This window comes from Cygnus olor, chromosome 9, assembly GCF_009769625.2.
Source record: "Cygnus olor isolate bCygOlo1 chromosome 9, bCygOlo1.pri.v2, whole genome shotgun sequence".
NCBI classification, from domain to species: domain Eukaryota; kingdom Metazoa; phylum Chordata; class Aves; order Anseriformes; family Anatidae; genus Cygnus; species Cygnus olor.
Window position 1 is genome coordinate 9,538,224 of NC_049177.1, and position 18,830 is coordinate 9,557,053.

The 18,830-nt window shown below is 38.8% G+C and overlaps 2 protein-coding genes across 10 annotated transcripts in view; one reads left to right on the forward strand and one right to left on the reverse strand.

Annotated features, from left to right (window-relative positions):
• The window catches only part of GIGYF2 (GRB10 interacting GYF protein 2), a 78,699-nt gene that overhangs the window by 31,801 nt on the left and 28,068 nt on the right, over positions 1 to 18,830 (reverse strand). For 7 of the 9 annotated variants that reach the window (XM_040567667.1, XM_040567671.1, XM_040567666.1 and 4 more), the window contains exons 6-7: positions 16,476 to 16,587; positions 15,813 to 15,853 (exon numbers count right to left, since the gene is read on the reverse strand). The exons of the other annotated variants lie outside the window; for them this stretch is intronic. In XM_040567667.1, coding sequence (XP_040423601.1) covers positions 15,813 to 15,853; positions 16,476 to 16,587 — 153 coding nt within the window. The remainder of the gene's footprint in view (positions 1 to 15,812; positions 15,854 to 16,475; positions 16,588 to 18,830) is intronic. 9 annotated transcript variants of the gene reach the window in all.
• Positions 1,779 to 15,804, forward strand: KCNJ13 (potassium inwardly rectifying channel subfamily J member 13). The gene is made up of 3 exons (XM_040567688.1): positions 1,779 to 1,896; positions 8,138 to 8,618; positions 9,387 to 15,804. Exons 2-3 carry the CDS (start codon positions 8,141 to 8,143, stop codon positions 10,007 to 10,009), a joined length of 1,101 nt encoding a protein of 366 aa, XP_040423622.1. The 5' UTR covers positions 1,779 to 1,896; positions 8,138 to 8,140; the 3' UTR covers positions 10,010 to 15,804.

Consider the following 18,830-nt stretch of genomic DNA (forward strand, 5'->3'; position numbering starts at 1 on the left):
CTCACTTGGAGCCAGAGCGAGTAACAGAAATCAGGAATTCTGATGCCAGTTTTTCATTCCATATTTTCTCTCCCTCCATATATTCTCAATCCCAGCAGCAGGTCTCAAAGGCATACCATTCAAATATCACTCCATTTTTTCACTAAATCCACCATTAGCCACTGGCATGGGTATGCATGAGCCACTAAATTCTACGACATGAACAAAAGACTTGAATTCTGTAACACACACCTGGAAATAACATACTATAGCTATTTCATCTGCTGTACAATCACCCTGTTTTCAAGATATTCAGTTGAATCGGATTAGAAGACATTCAACTGGACACCATAAGCTTTCTACAGTGCAAAGTACGATTTGTAAGAAAATGCTGCTTTAAAAAAAATGCCCACATCACCCTACTGGTGAATAAGAGGCCTTCTTTAGAGGAAGTTTGATTTGCTGGAGTATAGAGGGAAGAGTCAAGGGCAGATCACATCACATTGTCCTAGCTGCTTACCAACGTGGTGGCACTACATTATTTGCACTGCTTCTGAAGGTCACACCATGCCTATCACCATTTTCAGTGCTGTGCCTGAACATGTATTAAAAATGTTCCATGCTAATGAAGCAAAGTATTAATGTTTTGCAATTTCGGGTTGGGGGAAGGTTAAAGAAAAAACGAGGGAGGATTTTGTTTCCTAAGCAGGAAAGTCTACATTAATAATTTTCCCAGCAGGCCTTCAGTAGTTTTACTGCAAACAACCACAGCCTTTGTTTCTCAGATCCTCTTACATCTGACGTTCGATCAAAGCCCTCACATCAGCAGCTCACAAAGGGGGGGAAAAAAGTGTGAACTACAACTGCATTACAATGTTGTCCTCAGAGTTCACTTTAGTAGTGCAGCATGACCGCCACTCCGCGCGTTCCTTCAGCTAAAACATCTTCCTTAGAACTCTTCTGGCTTGTTCCAATTTAAGTGAGAGAAAAGAGCTCAAGTGAAAATGGTTTCACTTGCTACATGGAATCAGTTTCACCACATCTTTAAAGGCAGCAACTTTCCTAATCTTTGTTGTTTCATTCCCAGGCTTTAGCAAAATCCTATGATTAATTCCATGTTTTCACAAAGGAGCAATGTGGAGGTGCAACAGAAGTAGCCGGATCTGCATCTTCTGACTAGCATTAAAGCTACATACAGTTCAGCAACACCCTCTGGAGACCACAGGCTATACTATTTGCTGCAGCCCCTGCCTTTTTTTTTTTTAATAAAAAAATAAAATAAACTACTGACACTCAGGAGCTTGGGACTTAATTAGAAGAGGAAGTAGCGACACTAGAGAAGCAGCAATGAGACTGTTTCCCTTTTCACTTCAACAAACAGTAGTTGACACTGGTTAGGAAGAAACTATCACAGAACAGTTTGTATTTTAGCAACATCAGAGCTTTTTCCACTCAGCTTTTCCAGAGGAATTTTGGCCATCTGAACTGTCAAGTAAAACTTTTAAGATTATACAAACCTAAATAATAATCTTGATTAAGGAGGGGAGAGGAAAATGCACCCCTTCTCCAAGTAATGGTTTGAGGATTTCTCCTTGGCTCCTAGGGGTTTGTGTTGGGTAAAGAAATGCTCCTAACAAACCAGCATTCTTTTCCACATGATCAGAGCTAACTGGCCCCCCTGCAGGCAAAGTGACCAATCGAATCAGCTTCAGATGAAAACCAACCCCCCTGCATTATAAACAGAGGAATGAGACATACAAACCCCCTTTTTTCCCCTCCTTTTTATTTTCTTTATTTTTTAAAAGGAGATCTCTACCAACCATTTGTAGGAAGTTTCTTGCCAGTGCTGGCCCAGTCCCTTCTCTGGAGCTCAGGTGTTCCCCTTCTCCTGCATACAGGCAAACCCTTCCAAGACTGGTAAGTACACAAAACATTTTTTTTTCCTATCGTACATTTAGAAATTATTCTGTCATTCCATAATGAAAGAAACTGAAGTTGCTTCTCAGGGCACAGTTTTATTTCTAAGACTTGCCAAATTAAGTATCAAAAAAAATCTACTGAAAAGGAAAAAACTCTCAGATGACCATGGGCATAACAGCACGCAGCAAAACTAAAGTCAGCATGCAATGTTCTTTCAGAAGGCTTTCAAGATGAGAAGTACTGGTAAGACTCTGCCAACAAGGGAGCGTTGCAGCCTACTGCTAAGGTAACCAGGTGTTATGCAAACAAGCGATAGGAGAAAGTCATCTTCCTCTTCTTGCTGTGTTTATCAACTCAGCATTTAACTGCAGTTCCATCATAAATTAAAAAAAATAAACTCCATCTATTCAAGCCCACTTTTATCATTTCCAATTACATCTCATGCCTTCGATCACTTTCAGTCGCTGTATTCTGACTGTGCTTATGAACATGCTGTTGTGAGCTAGCACTACTGCTTAGGGAACCATGCATGAGCAAGTATGAATTCCCACATCCTAGAAACTGTCATTCTAGACAAGCCCTCGGGGAATCTGCATCACATAGTGCAGGACTGCTCTTCAAAACCAGCTAGTTCCACAAAAATGAACAGCAGACTTCTACAGCCTTACATCAAATAACATCCTCACTCAACTCTAAACTTACTCTATTATTGTCATTTTGTATTAAGTATTCTTGGTGAAGTACTCGATATATACTAGCACTTTAAAACCTTAAAAGTGTTTTACCAAAATAATTTAAAGTTCTTCTGCTTTTCTAAAGGTGCCCAGACTAGTTGGCCCAATGCTTAGATGCTATTTCATAATAATTAGGCTTTGAACATGCTATACTACGTGAAACAAACATTATACACAAATTGTACATTACAGACCTTCCCAAAAATCAAGTCTCTAAGAAGTCTTCTGTTCTGTGCCATAAAGACATACTCTACTCACCCATCTCATCCTTTTTTTTAGTGCATTTTATATTAAACAGTCACAGAATGTCAGAAGAACAAGCTCTCACATCCAGTACTTTGTGCTATTTGCTTTGAAAAGCATGACTTGGGCTCAGCAAATTCAAGTTCTCATTTTTACTACTACTTTATACATGTATCAAGTCCTGAAAACTTATCTTAATTCTGCAAACCACTTGGAAAAAAAGGTTCTGTCACAAACCACTCTCATTCATCTAAATGAAGAATTAGCTACAAAACCTAAAGGACAAACATGTTTGAAATGTTAACTATCCTACTAACAGCTGCAGCATAAGCTTTCAATTAAAGCAGCTATACTAACTGAATTTCTTCCCACTTTTCTAAGATTGTCCCCTAATGCAAATTGTATGATCCAGTCATGCTGTCAATGCTGGAAAAAAACTTTTCCTCATGTTAATATCAAAGCATCAAGGATTGCCAATCAATGGAAAAACAGTAATACTGAGATTTTAATAGCATGAAAGTGCCTTGAACTGGTAAACTTAGTTTGTTCCTGTTGCAAAGTCCAGAGGCAGTAACACATCTGAATGATCAAAAGCTTACAGCAAGCAACTAGATGTTTAAATCTGAAACAACCACAAGATTACCTGGACCCAGGTCAAGTGAAGAGGGAACGTACACACTCTCGGAAGGGGCATGCCAGTATCACTTGGGTTCTAGTAAATCTTCAAATTCTGCTACACTTGTAAGCAGGTTTTACAGTTACTCTCAGCCAACGGCAGGCCCTCTTGACTGCTTTGCTGTTGTAATGAAGCAGGACACTACCCCAAATCCCTTCCATCGTCAATTGGAAAAGATTTGGTGAAGAGTGGAAGTTGGGCACGTATGGTAACACTGTAAAAGTCTCTCCTGGACAAAGCTCCACACAGAGACATTCAGGCTCCTTAAAAGGGTTGCAAGTGCATTAGGTGTACCAAGGCAAAATCAGGCTGAAAGTGTCACTTTACAGTGCCTTCAACTGGGAAGGCAAACAAAGAAAAATGAAGACTGCTGCAAATGAGTCCCCACCAATCCTACTGGAGTTGTAACAGCTGAGCTCCTGCTGTCAAGAGAAAAGCTAAGTAAGGGATGCTTAAAAGATGAGCGAAGCACTGCAGTAGTATAAAGCCGCAATGATACTTCAAAAGAAGCTTCACAACTCAACACAGACTATCTCAATAAGAAAGGCCAAGTGCAGGAGGACAGGTGTGTTGGATCACAAATTTCAGAAATGCAAACAATATTACAGAGCTGTGAGACAAGATTTTTATTACATACATACCAGTGGCATGTCAAGTCAGTTTAGAACCTGTCTAACTGCTACATGAAACCGCAGTACTCACCTTATCTTGATCTGTCTTACAAGATTGCATAAAAAAGCCAGAATGAGGAACGTTGGTAGTAAAGTAAGAGGTTTAAAAACAAAAACAACTAAAAGAATTGCCAAACACACTAGAGTTGGTGGTAACCACTGAATTTTCAGAAGACTGGAAATTTTAGAAAGGATTAGGATTGGAAAGGATTAGAAACACTGAATGCAACTTAAAGACTGGTCAGCAGGTGAAGAGAGGTTTAGACATCATATTTAACAGTTCCTGTCTTTCCACTGAGGGGTTATCAGAAGGAACAACTCAAAGTCACAGTTTCACAAGCCAGCAACAAGGAAAAGCCAAGCCAGACAAACAGCACAACATTAAGGTTAAAAGATGACATTAGAGAAACTTAGGTTGGAAATTCTGTGCATTTAGCAGTGGAAACGTATTACCCAACAAACAATGCAGAAGTCAAGGTTGCCTATCTTTCCTAAAACATACTGTTGCAAACCGGGGTTGATGGGGGGATATAAAGGAGCATGCTGTGCAGTGGACTGGATCAGACCAGGTGTTCTAAACTGTACCTCCCAATTTTATTCATCAGCATCGGAGAAGAGGATATTTAAATTTTTGACTACAATGGACAAGCAAAAAAGTATTCAGAAAACTGTAATTCTAGTTCAAATCTGAAGTCACGTTCACTATTAAGTTGACTGTTTTTGCAAATTCAGAGGTCTGATCATCCAGCCTGAGCAAGCTATTTCCCAAAGGGCAGCTGTTCTTTCACCTTTTGTTCTGAACCAATTGCATTGCTCTTGGAGCCTCTTTGCAGTTTCTTAGCAATTTTCCCCCCAAGAAGTTCAGACTTGTGGTTCTTAAAGTCATTAACAACTCCTGCAAAAAACAGGAACAGTTTTTGAAACAAAGCTTCCAATGTTATCGCTGCCATCTCATCAGCTACCTAATTTTTTAAGCAGTCCTAAGCACGAAAAATCAGAGGCCTGTATCAAATGAGCCCCGAGCAGTTACCTGGTTAACCTCACAGGCAATTCCCCTGCTCAGAGTCTCAAGGAGCACCGAAAAGGGACCACCATAAAATGCAGTGCTGGAGACTAGCAGAGGTTCTCTTTCCCAAGTACCTTTGAATTGTCAGTAATGGATCTTCCTCCACAGAAAACATCCTAGAAAGCCTGATTACGAAGACTGGCTAGATTTTTTCAGAGCTTTAAGTGAACATTAAGTGATTAACCACCACCCTAGAAAGCTCCTTAATCAACAAAATTGAGACACTACAGTACTGACAGCATTTTGCTGAGAGCAAAGTCTGCTGCTTTTGAGTACTTTACCTTAACATTGGTATTTACCTTAACATTGATGCGTGGAAGATCTGAAGCATAGCCAAGGAAACATATTACATGAAGTATGTTTTTCTTTTCCTCTTACTGTATTTAACACTGTAAATGAGGATTCTGTCAGCAACCAGTCAGTACCACATTCACATTCTCTTGGCATATGTTTTACAAGCCCAAATTACATGGAGGCTATGAAGCAGATGCTGCCCTCCAAAATACCATGAGAATTTACACACACTAGTTTTTTTTTTTTCCCCCCAAGAATGCATGACATTGCACCCAAAGGCATTTTGCTCTGCAAGTGTTCTCCTCTATTCAAACAAGGGAGTGCTTCTTGTAAGCACTGATCACTCTAAGATAAAACCAAGGCACCGCCCACAGTTCATTCTGCACATGGTCCCCACCATCCTTCCTATTTAAAGGCAACCATTTTCCAGCTCCTTCAAGGTAGTGCTCTTCTAAATCTTAGCGTCAGGACTGTGCTTTACAGCCAAGTCACTAATCTTCTGGTAAATGAAACATCTAAAATTGTACTCAGGCTACTGTAAATTTCATAACAATGCAGCAAGACTCAAAGTTATTTAGAGAGCTATAGACTGACTACACCACAGATCAAATGCAGAAGAATGTGGGGGGAAGGAGAGGGGTTGTATGCTGTATGGACTATGGACAGAACACACTCACCCTACCCCCCCAGGAAACAGTTGTACAGATGAATCTCAGAAAGGACACTGTATTCTTTGGGCACAGGGAATGGTTTTCAAACATCTACTGCAGACATAGAATGGAAAGTGGAAAAAATATCAGATTCCACTCAAGCCATCAGCTACCCTAACCCCTTTGACTACAGCATGGATAGTAGAAATAGTTGAATGACTTTGAGAACCTACAGAAGTGAAAAAAATGATATTAAGCAAACTAGCTGTGATGTTAATCCTCATACTTCAGTATGCATTAAGCATAAGTAGAAGCCAAAGAATGTTTTGTAGTTACTTAAATTTATTATCAAGATGAAGTACACAGTCACGAAAACCACTGGTTTACAGGATCAAAGAACACATGACAGATGTGGAGGTCTTTCTTGGAAGTCTTTTCCAACCTTAATGATTCTATGAAGGTTGGATGTGGTGCTTAGGGACATGGTTTAGTGGGTGATATCAGTGGTAGGGGGATCATTGGACCAGATGATCTTGCAGGTCTTTTCCAACCTCTATGATTCGATGTCATGTTATACCTTTCATCAACTCATTCCCGCATTCAAAATCTTTAAATCTTATGTTTCAACATAAAACTAAGATGGCATTCTTGGGTTGGGGGGAATCCAATTCCTCTAGCCTGTATGTACACTTGTATTACACACTGAGATGGCTGCAATTCAGAAAAAGGTCTAAATTGATGAGAAACATACAAATTTGATTAAACATACCATGTAAAACTATGACTTCCAGAAGTTATATATATTTTGAAAATCCTCTTCTATTCTGTTAACAATCATCCTCACAGCCATCTTTAAGTAGGTCGCGCACATTATGATGTCATTTTACATGAACCCATATTTATTTTAATTGTACCACGTGAACATTAAATATTTAGTATTAGTAAAATTTATGTATTTGGGTGGCCAGTGTCTTTCCAAAGACACTCAGCATCTCTGACAAGTTTGCTAAGTTTTGAGGTATAAAATTAAACTGTGAAGCCTAACACAAACACATACAAATATCCATTTTGCTTCCCAAATATCCAATTCTACCTTCACCCCCCTAATGCCCATATACTCGCTAACCTATTTTCTTTCCTATTTGGACACAAATAAAAATACACTGCTTTGGCAGACTTAAGTTTCAAAGTATATCAGTGCATTTTCAGTATTGGTTTCCTGTTCTTTCTATCCTATGCTTCCAGAAATGAACTCGAGGCTCACAGAAACAGCTATGCCCTGAATACTGTAATTCTACTTAGTGGGTACAGACAGCAGTCATTTCCTGAGCTAGAAAACTCTGAAAGGAAATCTGTTTTGTTAGAAATTTGGTAAATTACAGCATCCCCTAAAAGGCATAATCATGTTAGAAAATAACAATAAACATTATTTTCACAGTAGCATTAATAGTATGCATAACAGTATTGGTAAACTACTATACTCTGCTTTAGTTACAAAAATTAAACTGATCATTACAGAGCTGAACCAGTAAAAAACAAATCAATTTCTTTTCAGATACTATGTGCCTAACTCCTTCCCCTCCTTCAAAGAGTTAAAGCACGTGACTCAAATATAAATTTAGGAAGGTAAAGTATGCAAGTTTTATATGAATGACTAAGCAGGGAAAATTTGAAAAGTAGTCAGATTTTTAAACTTAATCTTTTTTTAGCAAAGTATTACCACAAACAGTGGTAAATTCCACTCCAAGCTCCTGATTTAATCTTCTCCGGATTGCAATGTATAAGCCCTCCTTTGTTGGCTGCGGTATTTCAACCCCTGCCGATGTGTCAGAAACTGTGAACATTAGGCAAAATACAAATAGGCTGCATTGTACCAGACTATTTTCCTTTTTTCTCTTTTCCAGAAGATGAGAACAGATATGATAGAGAGCAATAACACCAAATCCAGTGCTCCCCTCCTGACCCAAAGATACCTGAGGATGGTCACAAAGGATGGACACAGCACATTCCAGATGGATGGTGCCCAAGGAAAAGGTCTGGCATACCTCCGAGATGCATGGGGAATATTAATGGACATGCGCTGGAGATGGATGATGCTTGTCTTTTCCGCTTCTTTTGTCATTCACTGGCTAGTCTTTGCAGTGCTTTGGTACGTGCTAGCTGAGATGAATGGGGACCTGCAGTTGGACCATGATTCTCCACCTGACAACCACACTATATGTGTCAAGTACATCACCAGTTTTACAGCTGCTTTCTCTTTCTCACTGGAGACACAACTCACTATTGGTTACGGCACTATGTTCCCAAGTGGGGACTGTCCTAGTGCTATTGCCCTGCTCGCAATACAGATGGTCCTGGGGCTCATGCTGGAAGCCTTCATCACAGGTAACCTTTCACATTCAATCTTTAGCTACAGTAGGTTTAATGAAGCCATTAAATAAATGAAGTCAGAAATAAATATACTCATATTTAAGAGAAAAAAGAGTTAAGATCAGTCACTAAAAGGATAATGAGATTTTAGCTATGTAATGTTAAACTCCTTTCATTAAAAGGCATAAATTAGGTGGTGACAAGATTTGTATTAGAAAGTTCCACTATTTGTTGCTTGATACTTGTGGTAGCTCCCCACTTTATAGTCTTAAATAACTTCTTATACCATGATCTCTTCATGAAGAGAGACTCTTTTCAATGGAATTAAAATGTATAAAAATCAATTTATTTTGATAGTTATAAAGTTTCTTTTTGTGTAGGTGAAGTATTTTTGATGAGATTTTTATTCATCTTTAACTCAATATTCCCCAGTACCCAATGTAACAAAAAATTTTAGGATGACAGTCATTTGGAGATATTTTAAGTTTCTTAAAATAATTTTCAGGTTTAAAGTATTTCAATAGAATTAAATAAACAGGTTTACTGTACATTAAGAAATATCTTCTTCAGTGGTAGCTCACCAAGATTACGTACTCTTGCTAATTATAGTACACAGTAAGAGGACAGCTTAACAGTTTTCCAACAACGCAGGCTGACACTAGGAAGACCACATGCACCGAAGTCTGTTTCTGATCCTTTGGACTGCTTTACCTAGCTCAGTGACTGTAGCCAACCAACCCAGGCACAATGCTCATATTCACCACGTTCCTTCCTATGAAACAGGTGCTTTTGTGGCAAAGATCGCCCGACCGAAGAACCGGGCGTTCTCCATCCGCTTCACCCGCTCTGCTGTAGTGACCCACACAGAGGGGAAGCCATACCTCATGTTCCAGGTGGCCAACACACGCTCCAGCCCACTCACAAGTGTCCAGATTTCTGCTATTCTTTACCAAGAACAGGAGAATGGTCAGCTGCACCAAACTAGTGTTGACTTCCACCTAGACAGCATTACTTCAGGCGAGTGCCCTTTTTTCACCTTTCCACTGACCTACTACCATTCTATCACTCCATCCAGCCCACTGGCTGCTCTCCTCCAAAGAGAGGCTGCTCACCATTTCGAGCTGGTCGTCTTTCTGTCGGCTGTGCAGGAGGGTACTGGAGAAATGTGTCAAAGAAGGACATCCTATCTCCCCTCAGAAATCATGCTGTACCATCGTTTTGCTGCTGTGCTAGCCCGCAGTGCCAAAGGTGAATATCAGATCAAGATGGAGAATTTTGACAAGACAATTCCAGAGTTCCCAGCTGTGAATGACTCCAAGAGTTCCAAAAGGACTGCCAAGGAGATCCGCATCAACGGACAGCACGCCGACAGCTTCCAGCTCTCCGAGACTGGCCTCACAGATTAGACAGAACAGACTTTGAACTTTGTGGGTTTTTTTTTTAATTATTATTACATTAAAATTTCAGGTCCCATTTACAACCTTCCTTCCTTGGCTGCCACCATCTAGTTATCTTTCTCATACTCCCGTCATTCTAATTACAAGGTGATATGCAGAGCGAAGAGAACTGGTGTGCCCATGTGAGCTGGGGAGGGACTGGATTAACCACCTAGAACAAAGTCAGGTACAAGAATCACAGTACTAATTCTGGGAAATTAAAAGAGCTACCTGCTGAATTCACCAGACTATGATTAAAGCTGCACTGACCCTGAAAAGGAGAGACCTCCAAAGCTAAACAAATTGCTAATTGAACAGCTTGTGACAAGGACAGCAACAACACAAAAAATCACTCAAAACCAATATGGGCTCATTCACTAAATACATTAGTACTGGGATAAGCAGTTCAGTTGATCCAAGACCCTAATTTTTCTGTTCTCTTAACTCTTCGGGGATACAGGCTTATATCAGTTTTCAGATGGCTGAACTGACTCTTCGAAAGTACTGCCAATCTCCCATGGCAGTGAAAAGCACCCCTGCTGTGCTTGCTTGTTAGTCAAAATTGTAAATACTAACTGTAGTTCTTCATTCTGCCAAGTAAGAGGAGAACACATCTCAAGATAGGTCTATGAAGACGCTATTAAAAAACCTTGACACATATGGCAAATGCTTCAGTGGAAATTTTTTTTGTATTTGGAAACAATGAATAAGTTATTTAGGAGTGGAAAACAAACTATTCTAAATGAATTAACGTGCTCTTTTGAAAGGACAGTACATTTCATGTGTTCTCAGCTTTGCGCCGCTTCTCTCAAGTAGATCTGACCCAGGAGGATGCACTACGCCCACATGAGAAGGAAAACTGCATCCATTTATATTTCATGCTTTTATCAATATTTGCCTGTACACACAGCACAGAAGTATTTACAAAGACACTTGAATCAATTTTAAAATAAAAAATTAAAACAAACTATACATGACTTTTGTATTTAAGTGCCTCAAGCCTACTGCAATTAAGACGATCTCAATAAGACATTCTAAATAATTTAAAAAGCTAAAGCATAAATAATTATCCATCATTCTATTTACAAGCTCTTAACAAAAGCAATGTCTATTATGATTGTTCATACCTGAACAGTCAAGTTACAAAAAAAGTAAAAGTTGTCTTTCAAAGGTAAAAGACACATCCCAGAAACAAAGATGGCACAGATAACTTTCATTTACAAATGAAATACTCTACCAAACATGCTTCCTTTTAACTTAATTGGTCAACAGCAGGAAAAAAACGTCTGAAGCCATCTGTTGAGATACCATTAACTCAATTCTTCAAGCCTTAAAATTCGTTTAATTAAAGTGTATTCAGAATGCAAAAGAGCTGAGCAAAAAGCCACTTTATCTTAGGGTCCATACTTCCAAAGCTCTATAACGTGATGACTGGAAATACAGCACAACTCTTCTGTGCCAGCAACTGCTATAGTCACTACAGAATCACCCTCTTCCTTCACAAATGGAAACAGCAGCCCCAGAGAGCCATTTCACAAAGGGGGAAGAAAGAGGCAGAGGGCCTGTGTTTTCAGTGCAATTCCACTCTTGTTCCAAACTTGTTTAAAAATTGCCTCCCTACATTCAAGATCTTAGAGAGATCTGGTTTTGTTACAGATATTCTCAGAATCTTTCTTGGAATTTAGTTTTATATAGAAGTATTCATGAACACTGTGGAGCTTGCAGAGCAACACTATCAAATTACATTGCCTTCATTCCTACTTTTCAGTTGTTGACCCCACATGCAATTTAAAGATCTTTCCATCCACCTTTCTATCAGTACCAATAATTGTCAAGTATTTCCTTCTAGCATTTTCTTCATGTCTCATGTCCTCTGCCAATACAATGCATTGAGAAAAGTCTGACAAATGAAGAACCAGGTACAAGCGCAGTAGAATAGATTTGTCTGTGTTACTTCCATGAATTAACCAAGAGCAGTGTTTTGTGTGAAGTACTTTTTCTGTATCTCACATACTCCAGTCTCAGACAAACCAATTATTCTAAAATTCAGATGTATAATCCCAACAGGGTGGCACAGTAATCTCACCTTCTAAAACCAAAGCTATAAAAAGCTATTTCTAATTTCAGTTAGCATCTAATCACCAAGTGTCGGTTGCTTAGTTCAATTTCTAAATTGACTTGAGACTTCCAAGTTTTCCTGTTCAAATCAATCACTTTCTATTTATAGATCTGGTTTAAAGGGGGCTACAGCAGCACATATAAAGAAAAAAATGTTTAGTATATGCTAGATGCAGTATGTTCTATTTTGGAACGTACAGCTGAAGAATACCACTGAAGCAAGTTAGACATACAGACAACTGTAGTTATTTCAGAATAGCTACAAAACAAAAGGTAGACGGACCACCACTATTACTTTTACAATTCTGCTGATTTGGTGAGCTGTGGATGTCTCAGGAAGTATTGGAAATATGCTATGGCCCAAATCAAAATACAAACCTAGAAGAATTGCTGATCAGCTCTGATGCAACAAAATTGCATTCTATACTTTCACTAACATTGCAAGAGCCCTCTGGTGATGAACCTTCTCTGCAGATACCTCTTGCTAGCAAGGTAGGGAAGAAAAATAAGCAAGGCAGAGAAAGTCAAAGTGTGATTCAAAGCAATTCAACACCTTTTGTATCTTCACTTGAGCACCCTTTTTACATTCAAGCTTTTTTAACCTAACCAAATGAATTTCTAAATATCTAGTTTAATCTACATTACAATTATTTATTACCAGTGTGTAATTGCTGGTAACTAATCAAATCCCCTCAGCTACTAAGCTGGTATTAGTCAAGAGGTTGCACAGAAAATTAAGCAGCTTTTGTGCAGCTCTAAAAGACAGCTGTGATCAAGAAAACAACTTGCTTATTTTCTTTGCTAATGGCCTCCCCCTTCCAGAAGCAATTTGCGTTGTCAATGAAGTTTGTCAAAACTGTGACAATCTGCAACAGAAACTCACAAATACTTCATGCATCTTTAATTTTCATACTGAAATCTGGAACAGATATTGCTGTTTATGTTGAGAATCACATAAGTGTGAACTTGCAAACTGTTACGAGTGCTGAAATGCCTTTTAAGAACAGTATATTCATCACATTTGGAAAGCAATTCTCCACTGCAGGTCTATTACGTTTTTAATCTCATGATTTTTAATCGAAAGGTTCTTACATTGTCATTCATTATGAATGCCCAGAAAAGTTTCATATTTGATCTGCTATTTTGTGATCACCCTGAACAAAGAATATGAGAAGTTGACAACCCAGTAAATTATGTAATTTGAGGCTGATCTAAGGCCCTATGATAGAGCAATGAAAAATTGAAGCACAGCAAAATTGGTAAATGGCGTGTCAATTCACTCCATCTTTCCGCTCTAACTGCTATATGAGTGGTCTACTAGTGCCTAGTATTAGCATGGGGCTTTTTGGCACATCTGCATCCCTACTTCATGCAGAAAGTATTTCGTGATTGGAAAGCATTTACATAACACAATTTGTTTATTAATCAAGGCTTGAGTCAAAACAGACCAACACCTTCTGTTAATATTTGTGTTCTCCACCATATTTCTCTTCAAAGGTAAAGAGGAGAGAAACAGTCCTCCCACTTATGTGGCCTTTAATCTCAAACACAGCAATAGAGAAACATATATTAATGACTAGTTAAAATAATTATTTTACATTAAGACCTCAAAAAGATTGTCTCTTGCCTCTATCATACTGTGCCACAGAGATTTTGGCCAAATAAGATTAAACTAGAAGAGTAATAGAACAAGAGACTTAGAGGAGGAGCAATCAGGTACTACAGTTTCAAAAGTTGAGAATAAGCATTCCATCCTTCACAACACAACAGGACATGCAAGAAAGCACAAGTGGATACCGTCTTCAGAAAATCGTTCACAGAATCTGCATTCCAAGTCCTGATCACTAGGTGTTGTTACAAACAGTAGGTGAAGCCTTAATGCCCCATGTTCAGGCACAAGTCAGCTTCAGTAAGGACAACTTGCACACTTTGAAGTTCTCAATTTCAGTTGAGAGGTGCATCTCATCCTGAAGTGACAGGTAATATTTTTATCACAGTCTTAATCATAAATGTGGTGCATTGTTTAGTATGGATCTGGAAGTGTTTATCACATGAGCAGGAAGGGGCTAAATAAATGAAACGAAATCTACTATGGTAGATATTTCTGCTGTATCTACATTTGCCTTTCATTAAAAAAAAATGTAGTCCTGAAGTCTCGGCAGTACCTACCCCTCCCTATCCCCCCCACTTTTCCTTTTTCCTCCCCAAAAGGTCTCTGAATATAAATACGCACTAAAGGACAAATTTCACAACTGGCAGTAAAAGAAAAAATGAAATCTCAAAGCAATCTCGTGTTATTTTTAAGATTAACTTCCTTTTAAGTAAAACAAAGGATGAGGAAAACTAGCAACATCTTAGTTTTTCAATTTGAAAAAGCAGAAAAATAAAAGCATTCTTTAAAATTATCAAAAATCAACATATACATGTAGAGAAAATTCAGATGGCTTTGAAAGCAAACATGGTAATAAGACACCTAAAGCATGGGCCACCATGATCATCTAGAAGATTAACGTAATAAAAAAACTATTCTTCCAACAAAAAAACCTGACTGCTGATCAGGAATTAAAACACATTCCTATCAACTTCTAATTGCAATCGAATCTCTTTTGTCTTAAAACACAGCCTGCTACCATCTTTCCTGACCTATGCTTTACCAACACATTCACTACAGAAGCTGTTTAGCCAGGACTTCTTCAGCAAAGCCCAAAAGACCCTCTGCAGTAAAAAGCCAAGGCCATTAGCAAGCTTTCAGTAGTACAAGACTTCTCACTAAGCACAGCTGCAGTACATGCACATGTAAACAATCCACAGAGAAAGGACAAGATCATACCAGAGAACCACCAATGCATGACCCCACAAAACAGAAGTCAGTACGCTTGTGCTATATTCAGTTGACAGAGAACTTCCTTCTTACCACTCACCAAGTATAGATTTTTACCTGATTGGATATGTTTCATCTCCCAGACAACTCAAGTTCAGGTGAATACTCCAGCAGATACACTGGGTCAAAATTTATGACCCAGTATTCTGTCTGAATGTGGCCAAGAAATAGAATAAGAAACATGGCAGGTACACTTCTTGGTGCACTCTCTCACCTTTACTGGGAGAGAGGGGGAAACAGAATTTAAACGAACAGAAGACTTGTATGACAAATTAATTTGACAGGCATTCATTCCATAAGCATGGGAACCTCCACACATCGCCATTAGGATCTACCACACACCAGCAAGCATTCAAAAATTAACAGGTTAACACTGTCCAGAAGTTCTCAGTACCAAAACAGCATAGGCCAGGAACACTTAAAAGTTGTGTTTAGAAGGCAAATTCACACAGAGTGCCCATCAATCAATAAAGGCTCTTCTCCGACATACAGGAGTTTAATTACAACTATAGACATCACACCTTAGTTGAATAAACAGAACCTAGTTGCAGCTGATTTCTTCCCTAAAATATGAAGATCTCTAACAGTGAAAACAAGACAGAAAAAAGCAAAGCTGAAAACACATTCAGAGTAAAGCAGCACAGTACCATGAACCCTCTATCAGGGATTCACCTGAAACAGTTAAGAATGGTTTATGTACACATAGGTCCCTTCCCCAAAACACGCCCCTGCTCCTCCCTCCCATTTTCTGCACATACAGTAACAAAACCATACCTGGATCTTTTCGCCCTGGTTTTTCAAAGCGTCTGTCTCCCCTAGAAAGGCAGAATAAAAGTTTCAAATGAGGTTTGAGAACTACTCCATTCATTTTAGGTATGAGGTGTTTTTTCTGTTGTTGTCTTTTCTGTGTTTTTTTTTTTTTGGCTTGGTAGCGGGGCTTTTTTGTTGTTGTTGTTTTTTTTGTCAGATCTTGGTGGACAGTATCTTTAAAGATCCAAATGACAACTGAAATTTTCAGGAACACCAATACACATGCATTCATTGGAAAATAAATATGTTTTGAAATGTAGCCCTAAGTATCATCAACAGAACAGTGTCAAGATGAAAAAAATGAAGTGAATCCTTCAGAAATCCATATATTCACCCCACAGGTTACTGACTTCTATTTTAGCTCCCATAATGTATATTCTCTAAGCAATTTTTTCTTCCCAGAAAACTGATAGACAACTGATAGAGAAATACTATGCAAAACTGCTCTTTAATTGCTCCTAAGTTTCTGGAAACATTACTGTATCGGCTCCACCTTAGAAATTCTGATGCTCCACTCACAGGTATGCCTGAGCACCTTTCCTAAAATATTTTTATTAAGTCAAAAGGCACAAATGGAAGCTAAAAAGATGTATATACAGAACTTTAAGGTCTAGAGTTTTCTGTTACCTTTCCTCCCAACTCTGTGATCTGTGCATTTCCCTGCCCCCTCCTCGCCCAAATCCACCCTCCACTTCATCAAAACTTCTTTGGTAGAAACCGCTTTCTCCTCGGCCTCTGCCTGAAAAGACAAAAAACATAACTGTTTGAACAAATAGTAATAGAAGTTGAGAAAGTCTGGTAGGATGCCCTTTCCTGGTATCCCTGTGAACTAATCTTGCAGTCGTAAGCCCCCAGTAAAATCATCTGAGGTAAAAGGGAAAAAAATGAATAGACTCAAGAACGAGTCTTATACAAAAACTCTTATCAAGAAGCACAAGATGAGACTGAACAGGCAAACAATTCTGTAATAAATGCTATGCAGAAAAAGACAGAGCATGTACTTACCCAACAGAAACAAGGATGCATTGTTCACACAACATCCACACACGTGTACTTTACAAACACAAAAATCAGACAGTTTTAACAGCAGCATCCAGTATAAGGGTGCTACGTTGCAGATGTACTCATGACTACTACTATCAAGGCTAACAAGGGAGAAGGAAGCTTTGCCATTCTTCATTCCCAGTGATTCCCTGCAGAAATCTTCCCCAGGAGCAGCGGGAAGAAAAGAAGAATCACAGGATGGGTATAGCAAGACAACACAAAGAACCCCAATAGCTACAGAATAAATATTTGCGTCCCCACTTTTTGAAGAAGTGATTCTCTGTAGGTGGCTATCAATTATCAAGCCTCAAGACAAAAAGTTACAGATGTATCCTCAAGTGTAAAGCATCTTGAAGCACATCTTCAGTGTTTGGTTAAAAAAAGAAAAACGACACTTCACATATCCCCAGAGCTTCAAGGTAACTTCCAGCATGGGTTAGATTACTGGCTGTGGTGAAGTTTTCAAATCTACAAAAGATTACAGGCAGTGCTCTACAGACTGCTACAGCAGAAGAAATGAGAGATTTTTTCTGTTTGTTTTTCAAGTCAGCTGACTTACCATTTCAAGGATCCAATGGAAAGAAAAAAAAGTGAAACAAATCAGTCAGCTAGTTGTCAGGATAATTTCTTGCCTACATATACATGCAGCCCCTATACGGCCTAGTCCAAAAGCCTAAAAAGCACCTGATAAATAGAATTCTGTAAAATTCTTCTGTAAAATAGAAGTCTGTAAAACTATCACAAACCTCAATCCTCTCACACTTCCAAGCTTAAAGAAAACAAACACCTCTAAGGATGATTGAGAAACCAGGCCCAGTATCTGGAGGAGTAAGACAAGACAGAATGACCAAATGAAGCAGGAAATAAGTATCTTGAGAACAGACTCCAACCTCTGTAGTCTTGTAAAGAAAGTAATGGTAACAAGCTGCTTAATCTGAAATCTAAAGACTCCAGGATACAAGGAATTTAATCCTTTTTTTTTTTTCCAAAATGAGGCTCTAAAAATATTTTAAAATAGAAATCATTAAGGCAGCTGCAACAATGTCACTACTACTCTATACAAAACCTCTTGCAAAAAGTTTCCTCCCAGATAGCAAGAGAAAAAAAAAATAGATGCTCAGATATGGGGAAGCCAAATAAAATTAGTCTCAAATTCTTCCTTCTGCTTCAGAAAGGGGGTTTTAAACATCCTCTTTGAACAAAACTATTAGGTTTCCTAACACCAGCAACGCAGTTCAGTGGTGGAGCTCTTCATCACAGAGATGCGAATTTCTTTACCACAGGGTTTTAGGGATGCTTCAAGCTGACAAACCCAGATAGAAACTGGACAAAACTTATGAAAGAAATATCCTAATGTTAACTAAACACAGAGACCACATCTGGCTCAGGAAATGCACTGAGTTGCATATGTCTGGAAGGTGAGCATTTCTGTAATATTTCATTTTTGTATTTTTATGCAACCATAATCTCTTGTCAAGTCACCTGCTTTTGGATGTTACAAGAGCCAATTATGGAGTAAAATGAAGCCCTCCCTGACTGAGCATTGCTGTTCTGTGTAAACTCAGGTGGATGCAGAGAAGCCAACTGAGCACTCAAGACAAGAGAATAAATTAGCATCAGACCAGTGGCTGTACTAGAAACAAATACCTTCACTATGGGTAGTCTGATACTACAAGGTTGACAATAAAGATGAGTGCAAAGTCAAGAAGCGGCAAAGATGTGATATAGCACGAAGAGACGCACAGTGTTTATTCAGTTAAGGCACGATGGGTCCCCTAAGATCCTGTGACTCTCCACAGATAAAAAGCCAAATGAGTTTTAATCACCTCTTGCAATGGCACCTTTGTCTAGTTTCCTCACTACAGGAAAGGTCTCTTCCTCCCTCTCACATAAAATAATGAAGTGAAAATAGCTCACAAGAGAAAGACCCAGGCAGTC

Coding starts and splice junctions, on each gene's coding strand:
- KCNJ13 (XM_040567688.1), top strand. CDS start 8,141: ATGAGAACAGATATGATAGAGAGCAATAACACCAAATCCAGTGCTCCC. Junction 8,619..9,386: donor GCTGGAAGCCTTCATCACAG/GTAACCTTTCAC, acceptor CCTATGAAACAG/GTGCTTTTGTGGCAAAGATC.